Source organism: Ursus arctos, unplaced genomic scaffold (assembly GCF_023065955.2).
Source record: "Ursus arctos isolate Adak ecotype North America unplaced genomic scaffold, UrsArc2.0 scaffold_30, whole genome shotgun sequence".
Taxonomy (NCBI): domain Eukaryota; kingdom Metazoa; phylum Chordata; class Mammalia; order Carnivora; family Ursidae; genus Ursus; species Ursus arctos.
Window position 1 is genome coordinate 8902633 of NW_026622986.1, and position 23228 is coordinate 8925860.

Below are 23228 nucleotides of genomic sequence, written 5' to 3' on the forward strand. Positions count from 1 at the left end.
TTAAACCCGTGGCACTCTTTTCTTAGAAGTACTGTGTGAAACAGTGACAAAAATGTGTAAGTAAATACAAACTGTCAGTCGCGAGGAAAAGAGCCAGGTAAGCACCTTAATTAACTCATATTAGGAGCTTGACGACACATTCCTTCACCTTCACCTTCAGTGAACTTAGAAACTATGGAAAAGTAAGGTTATGTATTTACTAAATTTGATTTCCTTGCTTCCTTTGGAAACCTTAGAGCCTCATGGATTGGTACATCCATTACTCTTTTTCGGCGCAGTGTACATGACAAATAAAATTCACTGAGTAACGTTCTCACAGACATAGCCAGACTGATAACTTACCCACACTTTTTCAGGGAACTGATATCCATACCATTGTAATTCATAATTAGTCACAGAGATCATTACTGGCACTCTTAATAAATTACTCAGGTATTGCAGTACAGAATATCATGTCTATGGGTTGTATAATTATTTAGGTTAATCTTTCCAGTCAAAAGAGCAAAATCTACACTATGCCAGCTACATGTATTTCTAGCAAGTCACCTGAAGTGGACAGGCACATATGTAAGGGGCATAACAGGCACAAAGTTCTTCAGAAGGCATTTTTTTTCTTTGATAACAAATCTTTTATGATGTCCTATTTTTGTAAGAGGAGCTTACTGGAACAAAGCTTGAATAGCTAAAAGTCATACAACTATATTCGGCTTCTATTATAACTATTAACAGGTCCGAGCCTTCCAGTATGCCATGGATCAGCAGTAACTGAACAGGAGAAGCCAATAGGTGATCCCTGCTGTACTAATTCATGCAGACTGTTTAATACGAGGGGGCGAGGCGCTATACACTTAGACACATTGCCATTTCGTTTCCTTCTAACACACCCAGCCAGAATGCTTTCTGAAATGCACATTCCAGCAACTGCTCTCAAATACTCGGATCTAACCTTGTGAAGAATGTAAGTGTTACGGTTATATCCATGTTTCAAAGGAGCTTTATTTATTGCCTCATAGCTCACTCAACTCCAGACTGTGACTCAGACAGTATTCTTCACATGTGCACATCCATAATATAGACTGTTCCCTATTAATCACTTATGCTCATCAACAGACAGGGTAAAGTTCTACCTGCTTCTCCCACCACGCCATATGCTCCAATAACACTCAGCCTCTCGAAGCGGGAGCCTATATACTGGTTAAGAGCACATGCTGTGGGGTAAAGATGATAAAATGAACACAAGCATCTACCCTCACCCCTCCCAAAATACCAAGGAAATGAGAGTAAAATGACACAAAATCTTAAAGGTGGAGAACAGAAAAAATAGGAACAACCAAAAATTTTTCAGTTGAAGAAGAGATGGACAAGTAGCAAAGACAGGAGATCTGAAAAGACTGAATCCTAAACTAGCAGTAAAGAAAGCCAAGAAAAAACCCGATCTACAAGGGAGAGCTCCCAACAACTCAGGAGCTGTAAGCACCAGGTCTGACTGGAAGCACCGGGACGGGAAGCTTGATGGTTGAAGGAGCAGTTAGACTCCCCCAGATCTCTTCTTCCCTGACAGAAAACCTTAGGCTTACTTTGGAGAGGGCAAAAGAAAGGGTATCTACACAGAGAGATAGGAGACACAGCTGAGGGTAGGAAAATTGTTCTAAAAGCAACAGTAAGTGAACAAAAGCGTAGTAAATGTCAGAGTGACAGCATGCTAGTAACAGGGTCTTTTCTTCCAGAAAAATATTAAGAGTTATTTCTGGGGAATGTGACTAGCTCAAGAGGAATGACTCAGAGATAGTGGCATAAAAAGTGCCCACCAATAAAACAGTCCAGCTACATTACCCTACAATGAAGCTCATAGTCAACAAGCCCCACCTAAGCTCAGAGATTCAAATGAACTTTTTAGTTCCTAACTCAACCATGGGCGGAAAGTCAAAGATTATCAGACACCTGAGGAAGGTCACTAACATGACACTAAACTTAAAATGAAAAATGAAATAAAATGAAGAAAAAAGAACTATTTGGAAATAGAGGCTACATAAAGAATTAATTAATAGAATATTTGATGATTGACTGTTTTGACACAAGATTTGGACAACTAGTAGCAAGCCAGAGATTCAAGTAGTGTTAAGTACATAAAAAACTAAGCAAACGAGAAAATAAGTAGTATTAAAAACTATTAACTCCAAAGAGTAGAAAAAGTTGGGCAGGAAAGGAAATTAATTTTAGTTTACTCCATAGATTAAACAGGAATAGCATTTACATAGTCATAATAGTATAAAAACTGCATAGCAAAATTAAGCCATAGCCATATTCAGAATATGAGGGATGGAAGAGATGTGTGTAAGGTGAGGAAAAAAAGGTAATTCCTCTTCTTCCATAAAGGGAAGTCATACAAATGCCTAAAACTGAAAATCAAAAAACATGGTCATCATTTTGCAACATATACAAATACTGAATCACCAAGCTCTACATCTAAAACCAATATAATGTTGTATATGCCAAATACACTCCCCAGTTAAATACAGAAATTAAAACACTTTATTTTGAAGATATAGTTTATAGTAGCAAACAGATCAGTTAAGAGTTAAAAGCGGTTGCCTGCAGAGCGAGGCAACAGGAACAGAAGGCACAGGCTCAGAGTGTGAGTTATCGTTAACAAGTATATAGAATATTTTACTCTTTACCTACTATGTAAATCTGTACTTTGATAGAACTGAACTTTAAAATTCAGTCCTTTTCACCAAACAGCATTAAGAGAGTGAAAAGGGAACCACAGTATGTATTTATTTGAGATATAAAGATCTACACATAAATTCGTAACATGCGACAAAGGACTCATATGCAGAATATATAAAGAATTCCTATAAATGAATCTTTAAGAAAGACAGGCCAAGAGAAAAACAGGCAAAAGACTTAAAGAAACATCACAAGAATTACCCAAATGACTGATGTAGATATGAAAAGGTGCTCAACTTCATTAGTCATTAGGGAAAAGAAAATCAAAACACACCGTGCTGCCACTACACATGCATTTAAGAACAGCTACCATAAAAACAAGATAATACCATGTGCTGGCAAAGATACAGAGCAATTAGAACTTGTCCATAATGCCTGTGGGAGTTTACACTTTGGAAAACTGTTTGGTAGTGTCTATTGAAGCTGAATATACCCAAATCCCAAGACTCAGAAATTCTATTCCTAGTTTATACTTGACAAATAGGAGTGCCTGTGCTCACCAAAAGAAATGTGCTAGAATGATATTAGCAATTACCTGTCATGGTCCCAAACTATAAATGATTCACATGTCCATCAAAAGTAGAATTAAAAATATTTTTTGGTATATTCACGAAAAGAGTACTGTGCCACAATGAAAACGAGTGGTCCACAAATACACGAACAGTAGGAATGAATCTCTTAAACATAATGTTGAGAGGGAAGAAACCAGAAGCAAAACAATCCACACTATATGATGCCCTTTACCTAAGGGACGTAAACAGGTAAAATGAATCCATGATGTTGAAAAGGGGGGTGGGGAGGGCGTGGAGGGATCAGAAGGGAAGACAGCCAATGCTTCCACGGTATTTATTCAGTCAGGGTGGTGTTTCCATGGGTGTGTTCAGTTTGTGAAAACTGATACATAGACACCCATGTACTTCCAGGTGTATTATATTTCAGTTACCTTAAGAAATTTGGAAAACCTCTCAAAGTTTTCTCACCTATAAAATGAAAACAGTAAATGTGCCTCCTAAGATTTGCTGGGAAGACTGAATGAGACGGTGTGTAAGACTTTTTAGCCAAGGGCCTGGCACAGAGTTAGCACCCAATAAACTGTTACTGGCTCACACAGAGCTACCAATTAAAACTCTCTTCCACTCTGGGGTTTCTGCATCAACACGGCCAAAGATACTATACCCAGTCATTTCTTCCTCAAACCTTTAATTCGTCACAGGAAGGAAGCACAGGGATCCTAAACAGAAAGCTGTACTCAAACAGCTGTTCATGAGAGGACAACACCGCAGAAATCACGAAGTACAGAAGTAAATGTAACAACGGCAGCAAAGTCAAAATAAGAGGGAACACACAATAAGAGACATAGTGGGGAAAGGAGTAGAGATTATGAGAAAACACAAACAGAAATTCAAGAGTAACCAAAATACAAAAGTTGCCATCGTGCTCAGTACAAAAAGCTTTCAACTGTAAAACGTTCAGCCACTCCTCTGAAATCTATTTACTGAACTTCTATGAACCCAATACTATGCCAGGAACAGAAGATGCAGAAATGAATCAAGAGCCGCCTGCCCTAGAAAGGCGCGGCCAACACAGGCAGGTGAAACAAGTCGGCCACGGGACAGCTGTTACAATACACGTGTGTACCAGGTGGTTGGAAGCCAAGAGAGCGCTACCTCCTGGCAGGAAGGCAGGAGGGAGAAAGCCAGGAGTGACCTAACAAATGAGATCCTGGACTCGGCTGTCTTCTCTCTTCCCGGCATAATCCCAAAGAGGTTCTCTCCATGGGAAAAGAGGAGATACTGCGAAGAAGGCAATTTCAGGCAAGGGCAGAGATGTAAACAAGAACAAAACATCTGAGGATCGGCAAGGAGGTTAGAGTGCTGAGCCTCCAGATTTGCACACAGAAGTGAATGTCAGAGAGACGAGGAAAAGGAAGATCAAAGAGACCCTAACTACAACTCTATGATGTCTGGATTTATTCTAGGTTCCAACCAGGTTTATAAAGCCCTAGAAGTGCTGGAAGGTGTTCCAGAAGTTCATGCCGCTTTCTATTAATAAACAAGCAAGCAAGCAAGCAAATATTTTTCTTTTTTAAAAAAGACAAATCGAGCGCCTCTATCTGAATATCGAGGGAGAGGCACAACTTACAAGAAACAAAATGATTATACGTAAGACTTAACTCACTCAGCCAATCAACCCTAGAGCACCCAAGATGGTTTTGGCTGTTTCAGAGTTTAACATTGTTTTTATTCTTAGTCAGATCCTGTTGAATATATACCAGTGTGGGACCACTGGTTAAAATCAGGAAGTATAAAAAACATGGAATTTGAAAAATACCTACGTGAACAGAAAAAAAATATTTTGATAAATTCTCCTTAAGATAATCTTCACCACATCCTTAATATACATTCATTTATAAAAAATTCTTTTGTAACAAATTCAAGGTATTGTCAGAACTGCAAAAATCAAAAATCAAAAAGCAGCAGTAATGTTATCAAATTTGCTTTTAAATTTATTGGCAATTCACACCCACAATGTGCTGTGTGTAGAGAAATAACTGCAAAAAACCACCTGAAACTTTCTCTTACAGTGTTCAAAGGCTAACACAAAAAATTGTAAACAACCAATCTGGTGTTTTAAAATAGAAAATTAAAGAATTCCAAAACTAGTTGTGTATGTTTGGATGACATTAGATGTGAATAAAGTTAAATTGTTTTAAAAAATAGATTTAGAATAAAAACTCAACAAGTCATTTTAAGTTTGTCCATCAATCACACTCTTTTTCTACAATAATTAGCAGAAATTTTTTTAAAAAGATTCTAGGAAGTTCCTGAAGGATTCCAAGAGAAAATAATACAATGACAACGAATTTTTGACAACAGCTCTGCTAGTTGCAAACAGACTGGTGAGAAACAAAGGGAGGTAAGGAGAGAAGGTAGTATACATGCTCCCAGGAGGGGAACGTCAAGGGCCCAACTCCGGCAGGAGTAGCAGGACGCGTGAGACTGGAAAAGGGCAACAAGATGTTGGGCACAGTTTGCCCCCAACATCGACTCGCCTCCGTTCTCCCTCCTTTTTATAGGTTCTGCCTTCCTTAGCTTCTAAACTCCAAAAGTGCCATGATTTTTTCTCCAGAAAGGTCTCAGTGAGGGTAGTTCTAAGCATCAGCACACACAGCAAAGGCTGAAGAGGAAGTGCTATTTACAGGTTGCTTATTGTGAGGATCTACCCACATTTTATGTATGTGTGTCTGTCTGTACGTGTGTCTGTCTTACGCTTCCACCAGATTGTGAGTTACCTGACAATATCACCCATATCCTCACTGCACCAAAAATAACACCCAATGTAGAATAAGTAACCAATAAATACTTAGTGAATGAATGACACCAAACAATGCCATGAGCGCGGCCATGGATGTTGTCCCTCTACTTCAACCTCGGAAGTGGGAGATAGGACCACTACCCTACCTCCTGAAAACTTCCTACTCTCCATTACCCTATCACACTGAGCTTTTTTAAAGCTTGGTTTCAAGCTATACCAGTACTTAACAGTGTTCCCAGGAAGGAATTACCTCTAATTTGGATAATGAGAGAAGGTGGCATAGAAGAGAACTGAGAGAAGTCACAGTCCAGATAGAAAAACAAATCACGTGAACAAAAGAGCTAAGATGGAACGTGATGAGAGGCGTCACGGTACGGAGCGCAGTGTGGGAACGCCTGCGGAGGGACAGCGGGACGAGAGGCCGGGAAGTCGGGTATGGCTGGGTAAGAGATCTTCAACACCAAGCAAGGTAAACGCAGATTTATTCCCTAGGGAATAAAATCCCCTTGAAGGTTACTTTAAACCGGGAAGATTCAGAGATGTACTCTGAAAGTATTATCAGGCAGCAGTACACAGGATGGGTAGAAGACACAGCGACTATACATTTTGAGCGTATCCCTTATGTATCTTCGTTTTAGAGTTTAGAACTGTTAATACTTTAGTATCTCCTCCAGCAGTCTACCAAAATGTCAACTCATTTATGGCATAAATAACATACTAATTTTAAAATAATTCACCCAAGATTGCTTGTAAACTTTTAACTAAAAAACACATTTCGGATCTTCAAAACATTATGAAACAGTTTTTAGCATCTTTAAAAAAAATCTGGAAATAAATTCAGATTTGGAAAGCCATTGCCGAAACTCTGATCTACTCTAAAGCTGTATCTGGAATCTGTTTTTTTTTTTTCCCAAGGTTATCCCAGGCTCGGTCAACTAGGAGAGAGGCTCCAACTGTCTCATGATAGCTGTAAACAACCTTGCCAACTGACACAAATAGGACAGAACTCTAGAGGCCTCCGCTTCGCAAGTCATCTGCTCTCATGACCCCTAGCGGGCATTAAAAAAAATTAAAAACACTTAAATTTTAGATTCACAAAGCTTTACAAATACAGAAGACAAATTTTATGAAAAGTAAACAAACACACGTCTTTGACAACATATGGTAATTATATTCATTTAAAATGCCAGAAAGAGAAAACAGACTGCTTCTAGTCTTACCTGCTAGGGTTTTTAGATAGTCAAGTGTTGGAAGAATAGGGGGTGATCGCCTCTGGAGAAAAAAGATGACCATCATTGTAAGAGAGAAATTTGTAATCCAAGAACCAGGAATACTACTCGTTAACGAATGTGCTCGAGCCCAACATCGAATACTGAACACCAAGGCTCTCACTCTTGAGTCAAGAGCACCATACATATAAAGGAGTTCAGAACTTTTCAAGGCAATCCTTCAAAACAAAAAACAAAAAGAATTTTCAAACCCCCAAATTATGGTTCCAGAGTACAGTGAAACACATACCTGGGAACATACATAAATATCTTGCTATATCTAAGCATATTCGGAACACCATGATCAGATAATCTGAAGCATTATGTATTTGCAATATAAAATTTAATGTGAATGGTTGAATATAAAACACATTCATTAACATTAAAACATTCTTTTAAATGTTGACAATCATGATGTAGCTGTAAAATTTAGAATTTTTAAATCAGAGTTCCTAAACATGACTTAAATAATAAGGGAAACACACTACATATGTGCTCTTTAGTAACTACCAATAAAGACACACAATTGTAAATGAGAGGCTCTACACCTCACTTTCACACCTTAGCTATCTAGTCCTCTGGCAAGCAAGGAAAATATTCTACTTATTTTATCAAGAGAGCATAGATGTCTTAAAATTCAGCCAAAATTACATAAGCCTAACATTTATAAAAACCAAAACCCATGAAGATAAAATGTCTTTTAAAGAAATCAAACTTCAGAACGTGTTTTTAATAAGTTTCCTAGTCATAATGTTACAATGCAAAAAATAATTAATCAGAAATATTTTTAAAGTCATCTACTGATCAAAACATGTCTTGTAATTTCCCAAAGAACCGACAGAGGGCACAAAACTATTAACAGTATAAACTTCAAACTGTAGAGTTTCATCATGGCATTTACTTCCTGAATTTAAAAAGAAAAGAAGAAATGGCAAATTAGAAATTCAAGGCAATTAAATGTTTTATGTAAATGAATCTAAACTAAGCTGGAAATAAATATCAAATAGTGCAAGATACTTTATATAAAGAAACAATGCAGGATTATAAAAACCTGAAGGATAGTAAAACAAATATTTAAAAACCTGTCCCAACAAGACAATAAAGATAACACTACTACAGACAAAGATGTCATTTTGTCCTATTTTACATACTATAAAAAAATGTAATAACAAGAAGAAGTGCATTATGTATTTTTATTTATTTTTACTCTCTGGACTACTTGAGAGAAATTCCAAAACACTCAGCACTGACTTGTTAGTGAACATAAGTTGAAGCAAAACTGCTCTGGAATGGATATTCTAAACCTGTTTCTAGTAATGATTATTATCTAACAGGTAATATAGTGAAATCTAAAGCATGCAATGAGAATCCTAGAGTTAGGAAATAAATTCAATTGAGAAGTTTCCCCGACTGAGAATGAAAGAAAAGGAATCAAAGTATGAAAGAACCTGTCATTCACACCCCATTTTTTTTTTAAGGAAGTAGGTTGCTAGGATAAGAAAATGAAAACATGCTAAAGGTAAAAACTATGCAGTCTGAAGCTGTGTAGACCACTTTCTGACCTAAGCAAACACCATACGGGTTTAGGACCCAAAGCTGACTATATCTGGAGGCGATTCACAGGTCCAACTCCAGGTGCTACTTTATTTTCTAAATATACTTGGAAGACTACATACAGAAGATCCACTATAGTGCTTCCATGTTGTTCTCATGCTGCATAAGTTAAGAACAATGAGACACAGTTCTCCTCAGATGATGTTAGTTAGGTATGACAACACTTTAAACACAATATCCTAACGTTTTATTCATGAAGACCAAAAAACCAACAGATACGTATGAGAAAATATTTCCAGTTTTTAAATACAAGTGTTCAAAATTTTTATTTTTATTTATTATTTTTTAAATTTTTTTAAATTTTATTATGTTATGTTAGTCACCATACAGTACATCCTTAGTTTTTGATGTAGTGTTCCATGATTCATTGTTGCATATAACACCCAGTGCTCCATGCAATACATGCCGTCCATAATACCCACCACTGGGCTCACCCAACTCCCCACCGCCCTCCCCTCGGAAACCCTCAGTTTGTTTCCCATAGTCCACAGTCTCTCATGGTTCTTCCATCCCTCTGACTTCCCCTCCTTCATTCTTCCCTTCCTTCTCCTAAAGTCCTCCAATCCAAGTGTTCAAAAATTTTTTAAAGTTATTATTATTAAAGCATGTATAAGAGTCCAAGCCACTGTTTCTGTACAAGAAAAATCATGTTAATACATTATAATATTCACATTTAAGATGATAAAATTAAGAGCTCATACCTATTATTAGTAGTCAAATCGCACTGAAATCCAGAGGCCTGGTGCGAGAACCTCACAAGAGGACACCGAGCATTTAAGATTTTTTGTACACCCACACAACCGGGGCCAAAGTGGTCAAGGCATTCTCCTATCACAGACAGGATCTTCTGAGTTGCAATTCTTTCTGAAGGAACATTTTTCACTTGAAATTCCATCAGAAAATTTCCTGAGGTCTGAATAATAAAAACATTTGTAAATGGGAGCTTTTTATAAGAAGGAATTTCTTAAACTTTCTAGGACGCTCTAAGCCATTTTTGGCACAACAAAAACCAAAAAACAAAAACACACACTCAAAAAGTTCTTCATGAAATCACAGCCAACAGCAGACTTAAAAAATCTTCAGTTGTCTTTTGTTTCTCCCGAGTATAAAGTACTAAATTAAAATAATTATTGGCTTTTCACAATTAACTTATATGCCACTATGTATTATATATCACAAAGTAATTTTACATGCAGAACCACTGACTCTATAAATTCAGTGACCATACATCTGCCTTCTCCTAGTTAGCCATTACATTTTAACAGACGTTATAAGCCCACAGTAGTTAGAATAGGGAAGTACATGCACAAATCAAATCAAACAGCAAATCAACAGAAGAGTATAATCAGACTTTAACGATATAATATAGGAATTGAATACAGTGGACTCCACAACTCACGGGGTAAAATTACTATTTAACAAATGAGTCAAGTGGCCATTGAAAAAAAAAAACTAGATCCTGACTTTAGCCCTAAAATTCAACACAAATCAAAGATTTACACACAGAAGGTTTTATCTGTAAAGTACGAGAAGACAATGAATGTTTTCACTAGTAGTGAAGGATTTTCTAAGCATGACACAAAATTCCAGAAGATACAAAAGAAATATGATTGTATGAAACCATCTCAAGGTAAAGCATATATTCACTACTAGATAAAAGTCAAAAGTAGAACAATAATACATATGTCACATAAAGGACTAATTTCCCAAATTTATGAAGCATTTATATAAATGAAAGGGAGAAAAACTCACCCAATTCTAAAAACAGGCACAAAAAACTTGAATAAGAAATAACAGAAGAAATAAAAATGGCTAAGAAAGACAATAAAAGATGCTCTTGTTTTCTAGAGACTAAAGAAGAAATTAAAACGACACGGGGACTTCCAGTGAGAACATATAATAACCATACACCTATATACCCACATGTACTAACACAGCCTTAGAATAAAACAAAAATCAAAAGAATTCCTAGGAGAACTTAACGGAACCAAAAATCATGAGATTCCAAAATATTTCAATGACTAGATCACACAGATTAAAAAAAAATGAGTTAAGATGCAGACAATTCGAGTAACAATAACCTTGGCCTAATGGAAAAACTTCAGAACCCTTGGGAAAAAATATTCATTTTATTGCGTATGTGTAGAATATTTATAAAAAATAATTGCATAGTCTATCAATACAAAGACTTTATAATTCCAAAGAATCAATGCCAAATAGATCATATTCTTTAGCCATAATGTTTATTAAAGTTTAGAAACCAACAGTTTTAATTTTATTAAGTCCAAAGATTACTTTGAAAATATCTTAACTTTAGTGATCTAAAGAAATATAATTACCTTGCTGGTGTTGAGTTTTCCAATTTCATCTAGATCCAAAAACATATCCAAATCACACCCTAATTTCCCAAAACTGTTCACTGAGGAGCCAAAGGGTCTCACTGTACAGTCCTGAAAATACGCAGCTGCTAGGTCTTCAATAAGAGAACAGGTGAGATATCGGAGCTTAATGTCCTCCTCCGTTAACTGGAACTCCTTCAGAAGAGTGTTCAGCTGATCATCGACCTGGCTGGCCCGAGCAAAACCAACAAAATACAGAAAATGTACAGGTCAGAGAAAATAACTGTACTTTATTTCCAGAGATTTGATGGCTTTGGAGACAAACCATAAAAACATATCCTTTTCCCCCTCAACTGTAAAAGTTATTATTTTTTTTAAGAATTTTTTTTTTAAACATCCCTTTAAAAAGAATTGAGGGGGCGCCTGGGTGGCACAGCGGTTAAGCGCCTGCCTTCGGCTCAGGGCGTGATCCCGGCGTTATGGGATCGAGCCCCACATCAGGCTCCTCCGCTGGGAGCCTGCTCTTCCTCTCCCACTCCCCCTGCTTGTGTTCCCTCTCTCGCTGGCTGTCTCTCTGTCAAATAAATAAATAAAATCTTTAAAAAAGAAAAAAAAAAAGAATTGAGGAATGATGACCTTGGCAAAATCAAAGTTAGCTAGAATTAAAATCACTACTACTTTACAATTAAAATATTGTTTCAGGAAAATGAAAATGGTAAAATGCTCCAGAAAGAGATCAAAACAACCACAAAACTAGACATTTTAAATCAAGTTGGGGGGGAGGAAGAACCATTGTTGAAGGAAAGAAACACTAGAAATAAGCAATGCTTCAGGTAACGAAAGCCCAAGATCCCTCAACTCCACAGAATAATAATCTCGTATCTTCACCAGAAAACTGGTGTTAAAAGCATCACGTTTTAAAACTGCACTGGAGTATTTAAAATAAAAATCATAGCCTCAAATGCCCATATTTGGGAATAATGTTAAAAATAACTGAACTAATGGGGCGCCTGGGTGGCTCAGTAGTTAAGCGTCTGCCTTCGGCTCAGGGCATGATCCCAGAGTCCTGGGATTGAGCCTCACATCAGGCTCCTCTGCTGGGAGCCTGCTTCATCCTCTCTCACTCTCCCTGCCTGTGTTCCCTCTCTCACTGGCCGTCTCTCTCTCTCTGTCAAATAAATAAATAAAATCTTCAAAAATAAATAAATAAAATAAAATAAAATAAAATTAGAAAATCAAACCAAAAAATAGCATTTTGATAAAAATCATGAACTGACTGTTTCTTTGAAAGGACTACTAAACTAGCTAAACCTTTGACAAGCTTTTGTAAGAAAAACTAAAACTCATATAAACAATGTTAGAGCAGCGAAAACAGATTTTTTTTTTTTTTTTTTGGAAATACTTTTAAACTTACAGAAAAATGCCAGGTACCACTGTATGTCATTATGCTGACCGGAGAAAGAAAACCTGAACAGTCCAAAGGCTGAAAACTCTGGAAGAGTGTGGTTACTTGGGAGGAGTGCAAGGGGGTGTGGGGGCAGGGACAGGGAGCAAGGAAGGATTACTTTCACTTTTCACTCAACATATTCTGTAGTCTATTTTATGATAAGAACCTATAATATATAAACTAATGTCACACACACACACACATATTTACATATTTTTAGAAACTGGGGAAGTATACCTAAAAACTTACACTTTCTGCATAACAAAGTAATTCAGAAAGCTTCTTGCTTGAAGGAGGGGAATGATTACTGCATGGTATACTGGACTTTTCTGAAGTCTGGCTTGATGGATTCTTCAGCTTTAAATTGAAGAAACGTGACTTGAATGGAATTGCAGCCTCTGTCTCCATACTTGGAGTTCGAGTTACATTCTGTAGTGAAGTGACACTTTCCTTCTGACAAAACTCTACAACAGCATAAAGACCCTATGCCAAAATCATAAGGAAAAACAGAAGACATCTCAGAGGATATATTTTACATAATATTTCAGTTCAAATTTCCAAATGATTATAATACTAAAAAAGATTTATTGCAAATGATACACTTCTAACACAAGCACTGGTTTTAATCATTATAAGCAGACAAAGAAAAAGAACACCATAAAGTGATATGAGTCAGTAGAAGATGAAAACTGGGACGCCTGGGGGGCTCAGCTGGTTAAGCGTCTGCCTTTGGCTCAGGTCATGATCCTGGGGTCCTGGAATCAAGTCCCACATCGCACTCCTTGCTCAGGAGGGAGCCTGCTTCTCCCTCTGCCTGCCGCTCCCCCTGCTTATGCTCTCTCTCCCTCTCTCTCTCTTTGACAAATAAATAAAATCTTAAAAAAAAAAAAAGCTGAAAACAATGACGAAACAGAAAATGGAAAGGCAAAAAAAAAATCCCCTCCCCCTGGCCTTTATCCCCAAGATAACAGACTACTTAAAAGTATTCAAATAATGGAATCAGTCAGTTATAAATTACTTATAATTCTGTAATAATGCCATAAGGATGTCTATTCTCATAGAAAAAAATCATTAAAGAAATTTAAAGAAAGGTGAAAGATATCAAAAGAGAATCTAACTTTACCATATTTCAAATAACGAATGGGACCTCCACCTTTCAAAAGCATGAATGTTAGACTATTTCCAAATACTTACAAAGCTCTCATAGAAGAAATGATGACTAATAGGTCCATGTTGGGATAAGTATTTCAGAAACTTTTTTTCACTGATTTTATTTGGGCAATGTATTAAAACAGTTCGCTGTGCCTGTTCTCGTCTTTCTTTCTGCACCTCAGAGAATTTCTTTTTGGGAGTCCTGTCTTCAGAGCCTATGAATGAGACAAAAACATTTCCAGCACACACACACACACACACACACACACACACACAGATATAAAATTCAAAGCATATTTTGATAAGGTATATAAAGATTTTATAGCTGACTAAAACCACTGAATCGAAATCTTATCTTCTTTCTTCTTTACCTATATAAGAATGAAGCTATACTATTTTCGATTTTCATTTAATCATTCTCCTGTAACTATCATTAATATTGTCCACTTTCCCGGTTTTGATTTACTGTATTCAATGCATAGCACTGAAAAGAGAGAGAGCCACAAAATTTTAAAAGCAAAATCAAGAATATAAAATCACTCATGTAACGTCTCCCCAAATACACACATACAAAATCTGTAGAAGCTGTAACATTCCAAAGCCTAAAAGAAATTATTATAAGCCTGAGTGTAACGAGAATGAGTTTAGAACTTTAATGTATTAAAGTAAGTTATCATGATTTTTCTTTGCCATGGGCCTTGATTTGGCTGAAACAATTAACAATGAGTTAGCAAATACCGTGCTGTGTATCACCGGGAAATCAAAGAACTTAAAATCCAGCTGCTACCCATAAAAGTTCATGATAATTTTACTAACAAATTAGAGAGTTATTTCTTTTTTCATCAAAAACCACTCCGGGAGCGCGTGGGTGGCTCAGTTGGCTAAGCGTCTGCCTTCGGCTCAAGTCATGATCTCAGGATCCTGGGATGGAGTCCAGCATCGGGCTCTCTGGTCAGCAGGGAGTCTACTTTTCCCTCTCACTCTCCCTCTGTGCTCGCCCTCCCTACCTCTCTTTCTCTCTCTCTAATAAATAAATAAAATCTTTGGGGAAAAAAAAACAAAACCACTCCAGGGATTGGGGTTTTACAATCACAGCAAATGAAGACAAGAGCTGTGAAAGTCAAGAATTAGATACTCATAATCGATTGACCACAAAGGAGAGATCAGCAACAAAGTATAAGGAAAAAGAAAACCATTCACGTTCTAACAGCGTATTAAAGCCAAATACTGAGTTTTAGCAGCTCATTTTTTCCTCCGATATATTTAACTTCTAGTTGCGAGGCTTAAAAGTGTTTCCAGAAGTCTGGAATGGTGGATTCTAGAGATTATAAACCACCAAACCTGATATCAAAACTCTAAAGAAATTCCAAAGAGATTAAATAGTACAGAAAATAGAATTAATATATGGAAATCGGCAGATGCTTTTAGACTCATCCTCTTTCAAAAGGTTATAAAACTGATGGATCAAGGAATACTACAAACACATTGTACCTTAATTTCAGCGAACTCTAAGACATCCTCACAGACCAGACAGACAAATGTGCATTAATGCCAGTAAGGGCTTGCTGACCCCTAAACTCTGTTCATTAGCACAGACCTAGAGGCAGTCTCTAATGGCACACCACAGAACTCTTGGCCCTGACACAAGTCCAATTTCCAACAACTGATCAAACACATACGGAGTACCTTTCCCACATTCACTGTACGAGGTGCTGAAAATACATCTCTTAAATAGGGGTCCATATCTCCGTTCTGAATGCCAACTCTTTAACATCAATCTCTTATTTCAAGGCCTGATTCCTAAACTAGTCTCATTCACACTACTCTTTCTTTGCCACCAAAGTGATCTTTATAAATCAATCTTTTTAAAAAGTCTTATTTTTCAAACCCTTCAAACCCTTCAGTAGCGTCCCTACTGCATTCAAGATCAAGTCTAAACCTGACGGCACGGGTATAGTCATTGGCATTTTGTCCCACCGCTCCTCTTCAGTGTCAATTTCTACCATTTCCTCCGTTGGCACTGTTCCCTTAAGGTACTCCACACACAATACTACCACATACTGTGAACTTTTAAAATCGTCCTGTCTCTGAGTGGAATGCCCACCTTCTCATTTTCTGCCTTGAAAACTCCCATTCACCCTCCCATAGGTCTGTGAAGACTCCTGACTTTCCAGGGTAGAATTTCCTCCACCTCTGTATTACCTTACTTCGACATCTATGAAAGAAGGTAGTTCATGGTGTTGTATTTACTTAACAATATGGAAAAATATCTGTCTTCCATACTGAGGACAGAGACTATGATTATTCACTTTGATCTCAGTCTATTGACAGTCCTTCCAATTTGTTCCTATTTCCTTTTTTTTTTTTTTTGATACAGGCTCTGTATCAGTATTGATACCCACTTTTCCCTTTGTAATTGCTACCTATATATTCTTGTCTCTGGTTTTTACTGCGTCTAGACTGATGTCTAAGTGCTTACTGTAAAAGGAAAAATTGTTAAATTTTATAAAGTAAAAGTATAAATCCTTCCCTAGTTCTCTATCCCTAATGACACCCAACCATTAAGTTTGGTATTCACGTTTCCAGACATTTTTAAGGCATATGTAAACATATACATTTGTATTTCTCCACAGATAAACATGTTTTACACAATTAAAAATTACTGGAATGATACTATACGTTGTTTTATAATATGCTTCTAAAGACTTAATACTTTGGGGACATCTGTGTTCGTGTAGGTTTACCGCATTATTTAAGTAACTGTGTAAGTATTCTTGTTAATTTATCATAGTTTAGCGAGGCCTCTACAGATAAATATTCAGGTGGTTTTCCTTTCTTCACTACTGCAAACAACACTGCAGTATCATCTGCACACAATGTCTTTCCCCTTTTATGCAAGTATATCCCTGCAGTTGATCACTAGGGAAGAGGAGAGACTGAATTTAAGATTGAGAGAGAAGTCTGATAAAAGATGAAGAAACGTGCTTGAGAAGACGGGAGAGGTAGAATCCAAAGTATTAACAGTTCTGGCCTTGAACCCAGTAGGTAAGAATGATGAGGACAAGACAAAGTTGTGAAGGAGGGGTAAAAAAATTCAGGTAGTTTATTATCTCACAAAAGGCTTATCAAATCTACAAATGACACAAAGTTGAGAGTAAAAAGTAGTGAGTGCTAATATTTTATGACCGACTCAGTTTATGGTATTGATCACATAATCTGGTAAGCATAAACTTAACACAAAAAATAAGACTAAATACTGTCTTGCATTTAAAATTAAAAACAACATAAAGATACAATGACATAATGGGGAAGAGGCCCAGAAGTTTGATTTGATCAAAGCTCAGAATTAGTAAAAGAAAATGTCTTGATTTCTGGGATATGGATAGGGAGAGAGTAAACATATATAAAACTCCAAACTTTATTAAAACAAATGTTTTCAAAAATCCAAATTCAAGGGATAACAGCACTTCTTTACTATTAACTGGCCAGGCCATATATGCAGTATATGTTCTACTCTGGACATAATGGATATGAAGGATATTGAAGAACCAGAAAGGGGCGCCTGGGTGGCTCAGTCGGTTAAGCGTCTGTCTTTGGCTCAAGTCATGATCTCAGGGTCCTGGGATCAAGTCCCACATGGGGCTCTCTGCTCAATGGGGAGCCTGCTTCTCCCTCTCCTGTTCCCCCTGCTGTGTGCATGCTGTCTCTCTCTCTGTCAAATAAATAAATAAAACCTAAAAAAAAAAAGAAAAGAAACAGAAAACATCTGGAGAGGTGTAGTAAAAGATCTAGAAACTGACAGAGAATTACTGTAAATAAAGGGGGATTTACAGTCTGGAAAAAAACTAATGAAAACCCAAATGCTGTCTTCAGATATAATGGTGAGCCCTCCATTCGTGCAGCACTTCAGTTTTCCAAGCACCTTCACATATACACTCTATTTCGAATCTCACAATAATCTTTGGGATAGAGTGGGTCTCGTAACTGGTTAAAAAAAAAAAAAAAAAAACAACCAAACATCTAATAAGCTACGTAGCCACCTATAAAATTAATCTGTTGTCTGACTGCCTAGCATCTGTCCCCCTTGTTCGAGTAACAACACATCCCTACTTGTAGAAAACCACTGCATGAAGTTGTAGGGGGGTGGTCAATACAGTTATCCTACCTGTGACACTGACCCTCACCCCATTAGAGAGGCTAAGATTATCAGACCATTTTGGATAGCTCCTCTGGGTCCAAAGCATGGGGGGTGTGATCAACCAAAACTTCTTTCTTCAAATTCTACAAATTCAGGTAAAAGATGAATTATTCTTCCTTCTGGAGAAGGCTACAAGCATGTAAACATGAAGCTGCTGTGGCCATGCCTCCATGTAGAAGAACCTGAGATAAGGAGGCCACCAAACAGCTGAGGAAAACAATACCCCACACTGGCCATATCCACCCAGCTGACCCTAACCCATCTAGCTCTCTCTGAAGTTTGGTTACACAGGTTGGTATGTCCTCTCCCATCTACTTAAGCTAATTCAAGTTAGCTTCTGTCACCTGCACCCCAAAGAGTGCTGAATAATACACTGCATATTCTTACTCTTAAAATCGGGGTTCTAGGGATGCCTGGGTGGCTCAGTTGGTTAAGCATCTGCCTTCAGCTCTGGTCATGATCCCGGGGTCCTGGGACTGAGTCCCGCATAGGGCTCCTTGCTCGGCAGGGAGCCTGCTTCTCCCTCTGCTTATGTGCTCCCTCTCCGACAAATAAATAATCTTAAAAGAAAAAAAAAAATCGGGGTTCTTTTCCACTACTCAAATGAAAGCTATGTCAAAGCTAAGCTTATTTAGCTCACTACAAACATTTCCCAACCATTAGAGCCTGACCAAAAAATGGATTTGGCTGATTTATGAAATAGTGTGTTCCTTGTTACTAGAAAAATTACTAAAAATGTTTTCCAACAAGTTCTCACACTAAATGGAAACCTCAATTGGAAATGTCTCAAGTTCCTTTCAATTATAAAATGTTATGCTTCTGAGTATAAAGTGCAGTTACCTTCTTCTCTTTTTAAAAATGGAAAAGAGGGGCGCCTGGGTGGCACAGCGGTTAAGCGTCTGCCTTCGGCTCAGGGCGTGATCCCGGCGTTCTGGGATCGAGCCCCACATCAGGCTCTTCCACTATGAGCCTGCTTCTTCCTCTCCCACTCCCCCTGCTTGTGTTCCCTCTCTCGCTGGCTGTCTCTATCTCTGTCAAATAAATAAATAAAATCTTCAAAAAATAAAAAATAAAAAAATAAAATAAAAATAGAAAAGAAATTCATAGGAAGATTTTATTAGGCACCACAAGAGTCTCTGAATATTTAGCCAGTTATGATACAAAATGAAACACATTTCCTAAGAAAAACAACAAAGCTGTATGAAATGAAGAGTATAGTCTTGGAATCGGGTTCTTTCCTTACCTACTTAATAGATGGGTAAGTTTTAACTAGCCACTTGGACTAGCCTGTTTCCTCATCTATAAACTGCAGTAGTAACTCCTTCCATACCAACTTTACAGAGTTTTAGTTCTCAAAGAGCATAAGAAAAAACTCCCAAATCTAAACCACTATACAGATGTTAAATTACAATAGCTTCTTTGACAGAATCCTTACTCAAATTTTCAGTTACTTGAGAATTTTTAACAGAAGCAGCTTCTACCAAATACAATCCAATCAGTATGTCAATGAAATGTCATATCAAGTAACAATTCTCACTCCCTGTCGATATGAACCTTTATTTATACAGTCTGATGAGAACAGCAATCCTACCATTTATTTTAGGGGGAAACATTTTACTTGTTTAGCCTACTATAAAAATATTCCCAGAAAATAATTTCATCTCTTAAAACTATAGCCCCAAGAAATGGCAGAAATCAACATTTTGCTAAGAAACTCGATTCGGGGTCTAAATGAACTCAGCTACGTAACTCTGCACAAGTTACTTAGCTCTTTGAGCCTCTCTGTACACCTGTTAAGTGGAGACAGTTGATACACTCTGCTAGATTGTTTTTAAAATTGTAAATAAGATACACGCAGCTCTTGGTCAGAAAAGAGGTTCGATAATAGTGGGTTTCTCAAAACGCAAAGAGGCATATAAATTTAGAACGTCTGCGGGGCAGCAGCCTGCTCCGGTGAATACAAATCTGTTACCAGGTTACTAAAATGGCCAAAAGAATAAAGCAAAAGGTAGTAATTTCCACAGTCAGAACACTACATTTGGGAGCCACGAATACTGTTATTCATTAACGCTACACTATACTCGTCCTTCACCAACAACGTGTAAAATCAGATATATTTGTAAATGAAGCAACTGATTGATGTGTGGCATCACTGTTTTCATTGGGAACGTCGTTTTGCCAAATTATAAAATATCAGCATGCCGTTCTCTTGGACTGTACCTCACAAACATTTAAATACTTCCATTACTGTAGACACAGGTGTCCTCAAAAACATATCACACACCTCACTACCACCATGAGCAAGGGGCGGCCCTGCGTTCCCCTAATTAGGTTAGAGGAGGACGGGACAGAGCCTCACCCTACTGCCAAAGGCTCCACCGGGGTACGCACAAGCCACGCGCTCGCCCACGATCCCAGTGTCTTCCCCCTTCCCTCGCCCGCGGTAGGTCGCGGATACAGAGCAAACCGAGAACAGGGCGCCATCACCTGTCTCCACGCTCCTGGAGGACTGCTCTTCTCTCTTAGCGTCTGCGGCCACAGTTCCTGGGCAACTGAGAAGCCTGTGGGTAGGACGGAGGACTTGACTTCTCTGAGCACATAGGGGTAAACGGGCCAACATCCCCACGCCGCGAGCCGCCATTGTCAAAGTAACAGAAGCAGGAAGACGAAAGGGCACGGACTCCCGCGCGTGCGCGCTGAAGCGAAAGGAATGGGAAGCCTAGAGGGTCAAACTAGGCTAAAGCTGCCCGACTAAAGATGCCTTTGCTTTCTGAACTGTTTCCTTTCCTCTCTCCCACAGTTCTCTAAAAGACCCCGCACTTTACATCAAAAACCAGAGATGTACTGTATTGTGACTAACATAATATAATAAAAAAATATTATTATAAGAAAAAAAAAAAAAGACCCCGCTGTAGAACGGCCCACCACCTGCTCTTTAAAATAGTCATGAAAATAGAACCAGAGAGTAAGGTCATGAGGAAGGAGCACTGACTTGGAGAGTATAATAAATAACACTCTTTCTTTAACAGACGCTGTTGTGCTCTACATATTTTGTGCTCTACATACAACCCTGTGAGATAGGAACGATTATTATCTCCATTTACTTACGGGGAGATTAGGACATACTGAAGTTAAGTAACATTTCTGAAGTTATACAGCCAGTCGGGAGCAAAGATGGGAGTTAAACCTTTATCTGGCACAAAGTTTTTCTTTTTTTCTTTGTAACAAGTTTATTGAGATTTAGTTCACATACTACACAGTTCACCCCTTTTGGTGTACCATTCAATGGTTGTTGGTATATTTACAAAGTTGCACAACAATCACCATAATCATTTTTAGAACATTTTCATCACCTCCAAAAGAAACCTCCTGCCCATTAGATATCACTCCCCCAATCACCACACTCCTCCCAGCCCTGAACAACCACTTATCTCCTTTTTGTCTCTGTGCTGTTGCCTATTCTAGACATTTCATATAAATACAATCATGAAACAAGTGGTTTTTGTGATTGGCTTCATTCACTGGATGTAATATTTTCAAGGTTCTTCCATGTTGTGTAATCTATTAGTACTTCATTCTTTTTTGCAACCAAAAATAACATTCCATTACATGGTGTTAAAAAGATAAATTGAGGCATATTAAAAATTTTAACAGATTATTTGAGCAAAAAATCAATTCAAATCAGGCAACATCCAATCTAGCAGACAGAAAGGACTATTATAGCCTGAAGGGAATACTTGAAAATAAAAACAAAAGACTTTTATAGGCAGAGGAAAGCAGGAACAAGGAAGTTATACTAAGCAAAAGCATTGATTATTGCAAAGTTACTTTCCTTTAGGGGATGTCCCAGCTCCATCAGGCAAATTAATTAACTAGTGCTGATCAGGTGATTCCTGATTACTGGCTTAAGATTCCATTTCTGGGACAGTTGAAACTAATTAAGTCTTGGTTTGGTTACATGGGTTTATATAAGGGACTCTGTTTTGTTTTGGGCCTGTTGTCTTATTTTCAACAATGAATATGCCACATATGGTTATCCATTCTAGTGTTTCTACCTTTCGGCTATTATAAATAATGCTACTATGAACATTCATGTATCAGTTTTTTTGTGAAAATATGTTTTCACTTCTCTTGGGCGTATACCTATGAGTGGAAGTACTGGGCCATATGGTAACTCTGTGTTTAATCTTTCTAGGAAATGTCGGGCTATTTTCCAAAACAGCTGCACCATTTTCATTCTCACTAGCAGTGTAAGAAGTTTCCAATTTCTGCAAATTCTTGCCAATACTTGTTATTTTCTGTTGTTTTTTTTAAATAGCCACACTAATGGGTATGAGTAGTATCTCACTTTTGATTTGCATTTGATGAATGATGAGCTATTTTCATGTGATTATTGGTCATCTGTGTATTTGAAGAAATATCTATTCAGATCCTTCACCTATTTTTAATTGGATTATTTTTACTACAGTTTTAAAGTTTTTTATATATTCTGGGTATAAGTCCTTAACAGATATATGATTTGCAAACACTTGATCCTATTCTATGGGCTGAACTTCACTTTTTTTGATGGTGTCCTTTGAAACATCAAAGTTAATTTTGATGAGATCTAAGTTATTTTTTTCTCTTGTTGCTCGTGTTTTAGTGTCATATCTAGGAAACTTTGCCTAACCTGAGGTTGCGAAGATTTACCCTTATGTTTGCTTCTAAGATTTTAATATTTTTAGCTCTTACATTTAGGTCTTTGATCAATTTTGAGTAAATTTTTATATATGGTATGAGATAGGTGTCTAATTTCATGGTTTTGCTTGTGGATATTCAATTTGTCCCAGTACTATTTGTTTAGAAGACTCTACTTTGCCCATTAAATGGTATTGGCATATTTGTTGATGTCAGTTGAACATAGATTCCTGGGATTATTTCTGAATTCTCAATTCTATTTCATTGATCTATATGTCTATCCTTATACCAGTACCACATTATCTTCATCGATGTAGCTTTGTAGTAAGTTTTAAAACCAGAAGTATGAGTTTGCCAAACTTGTTCTTCTTTACCAAGATTATTTTGGCTACATCAGGTCTCTAGATTTCCATATGAATTTACGATCAGCTTTTCAGTTGCTGCCAAAAAGGCAGCTGAGATTTTGATAGAAATTGTGTTGAATCTGT

General features: G+C 37.4%; 1 protein-coding gene across 4 annotated transcripts in view; it reads right to left on the minus strand.

The window, feature by feature from the left end:
- The window catches only part of MTPAP (mitochondrial poly(A) polymerase), a 28952-nt gene extending 8220 nt beyond the window's left edge, over positions 1 to 20732 (minus strand). For all 4 annotated transcript variants that reach the window (XR_006408149.3, XR_007190095.2, XR_007190094.2 and 1 more), the window contains exons 1-6: positions 20551 to 20732; positions 13908 to 14080; positions 12963 to 13196; positions 11267 to 11491; positions 9629 to 9840; positions 7266 to 7492 (exon numbers count right to left, since the gene is read on the minus strand). Coding sequence is in view for 1 of the 4 variants with exons in the window: in XM_026483498.4 (XP_026339283.1) it covers positions 7266 to 7492; positions 9629 to 9840; positions 11267 to 11491; positions 12963 to 13196; positions 13908 to 14080; positions 20551 to 20704 (1225 nt within the window). In the remaining 3 variants the exon portion in view is untranslated. The remainder of the gene's footprint in view (positions 1 to 7265; positions 7493 to 9628; positions 9841 to 11266; positions 11492 to 12962; positions 13197 to 13907; positions 14081 to 20550) is intronic.
- Positions 20733 to 23228: the final 2496 nt, after the last annotated feature.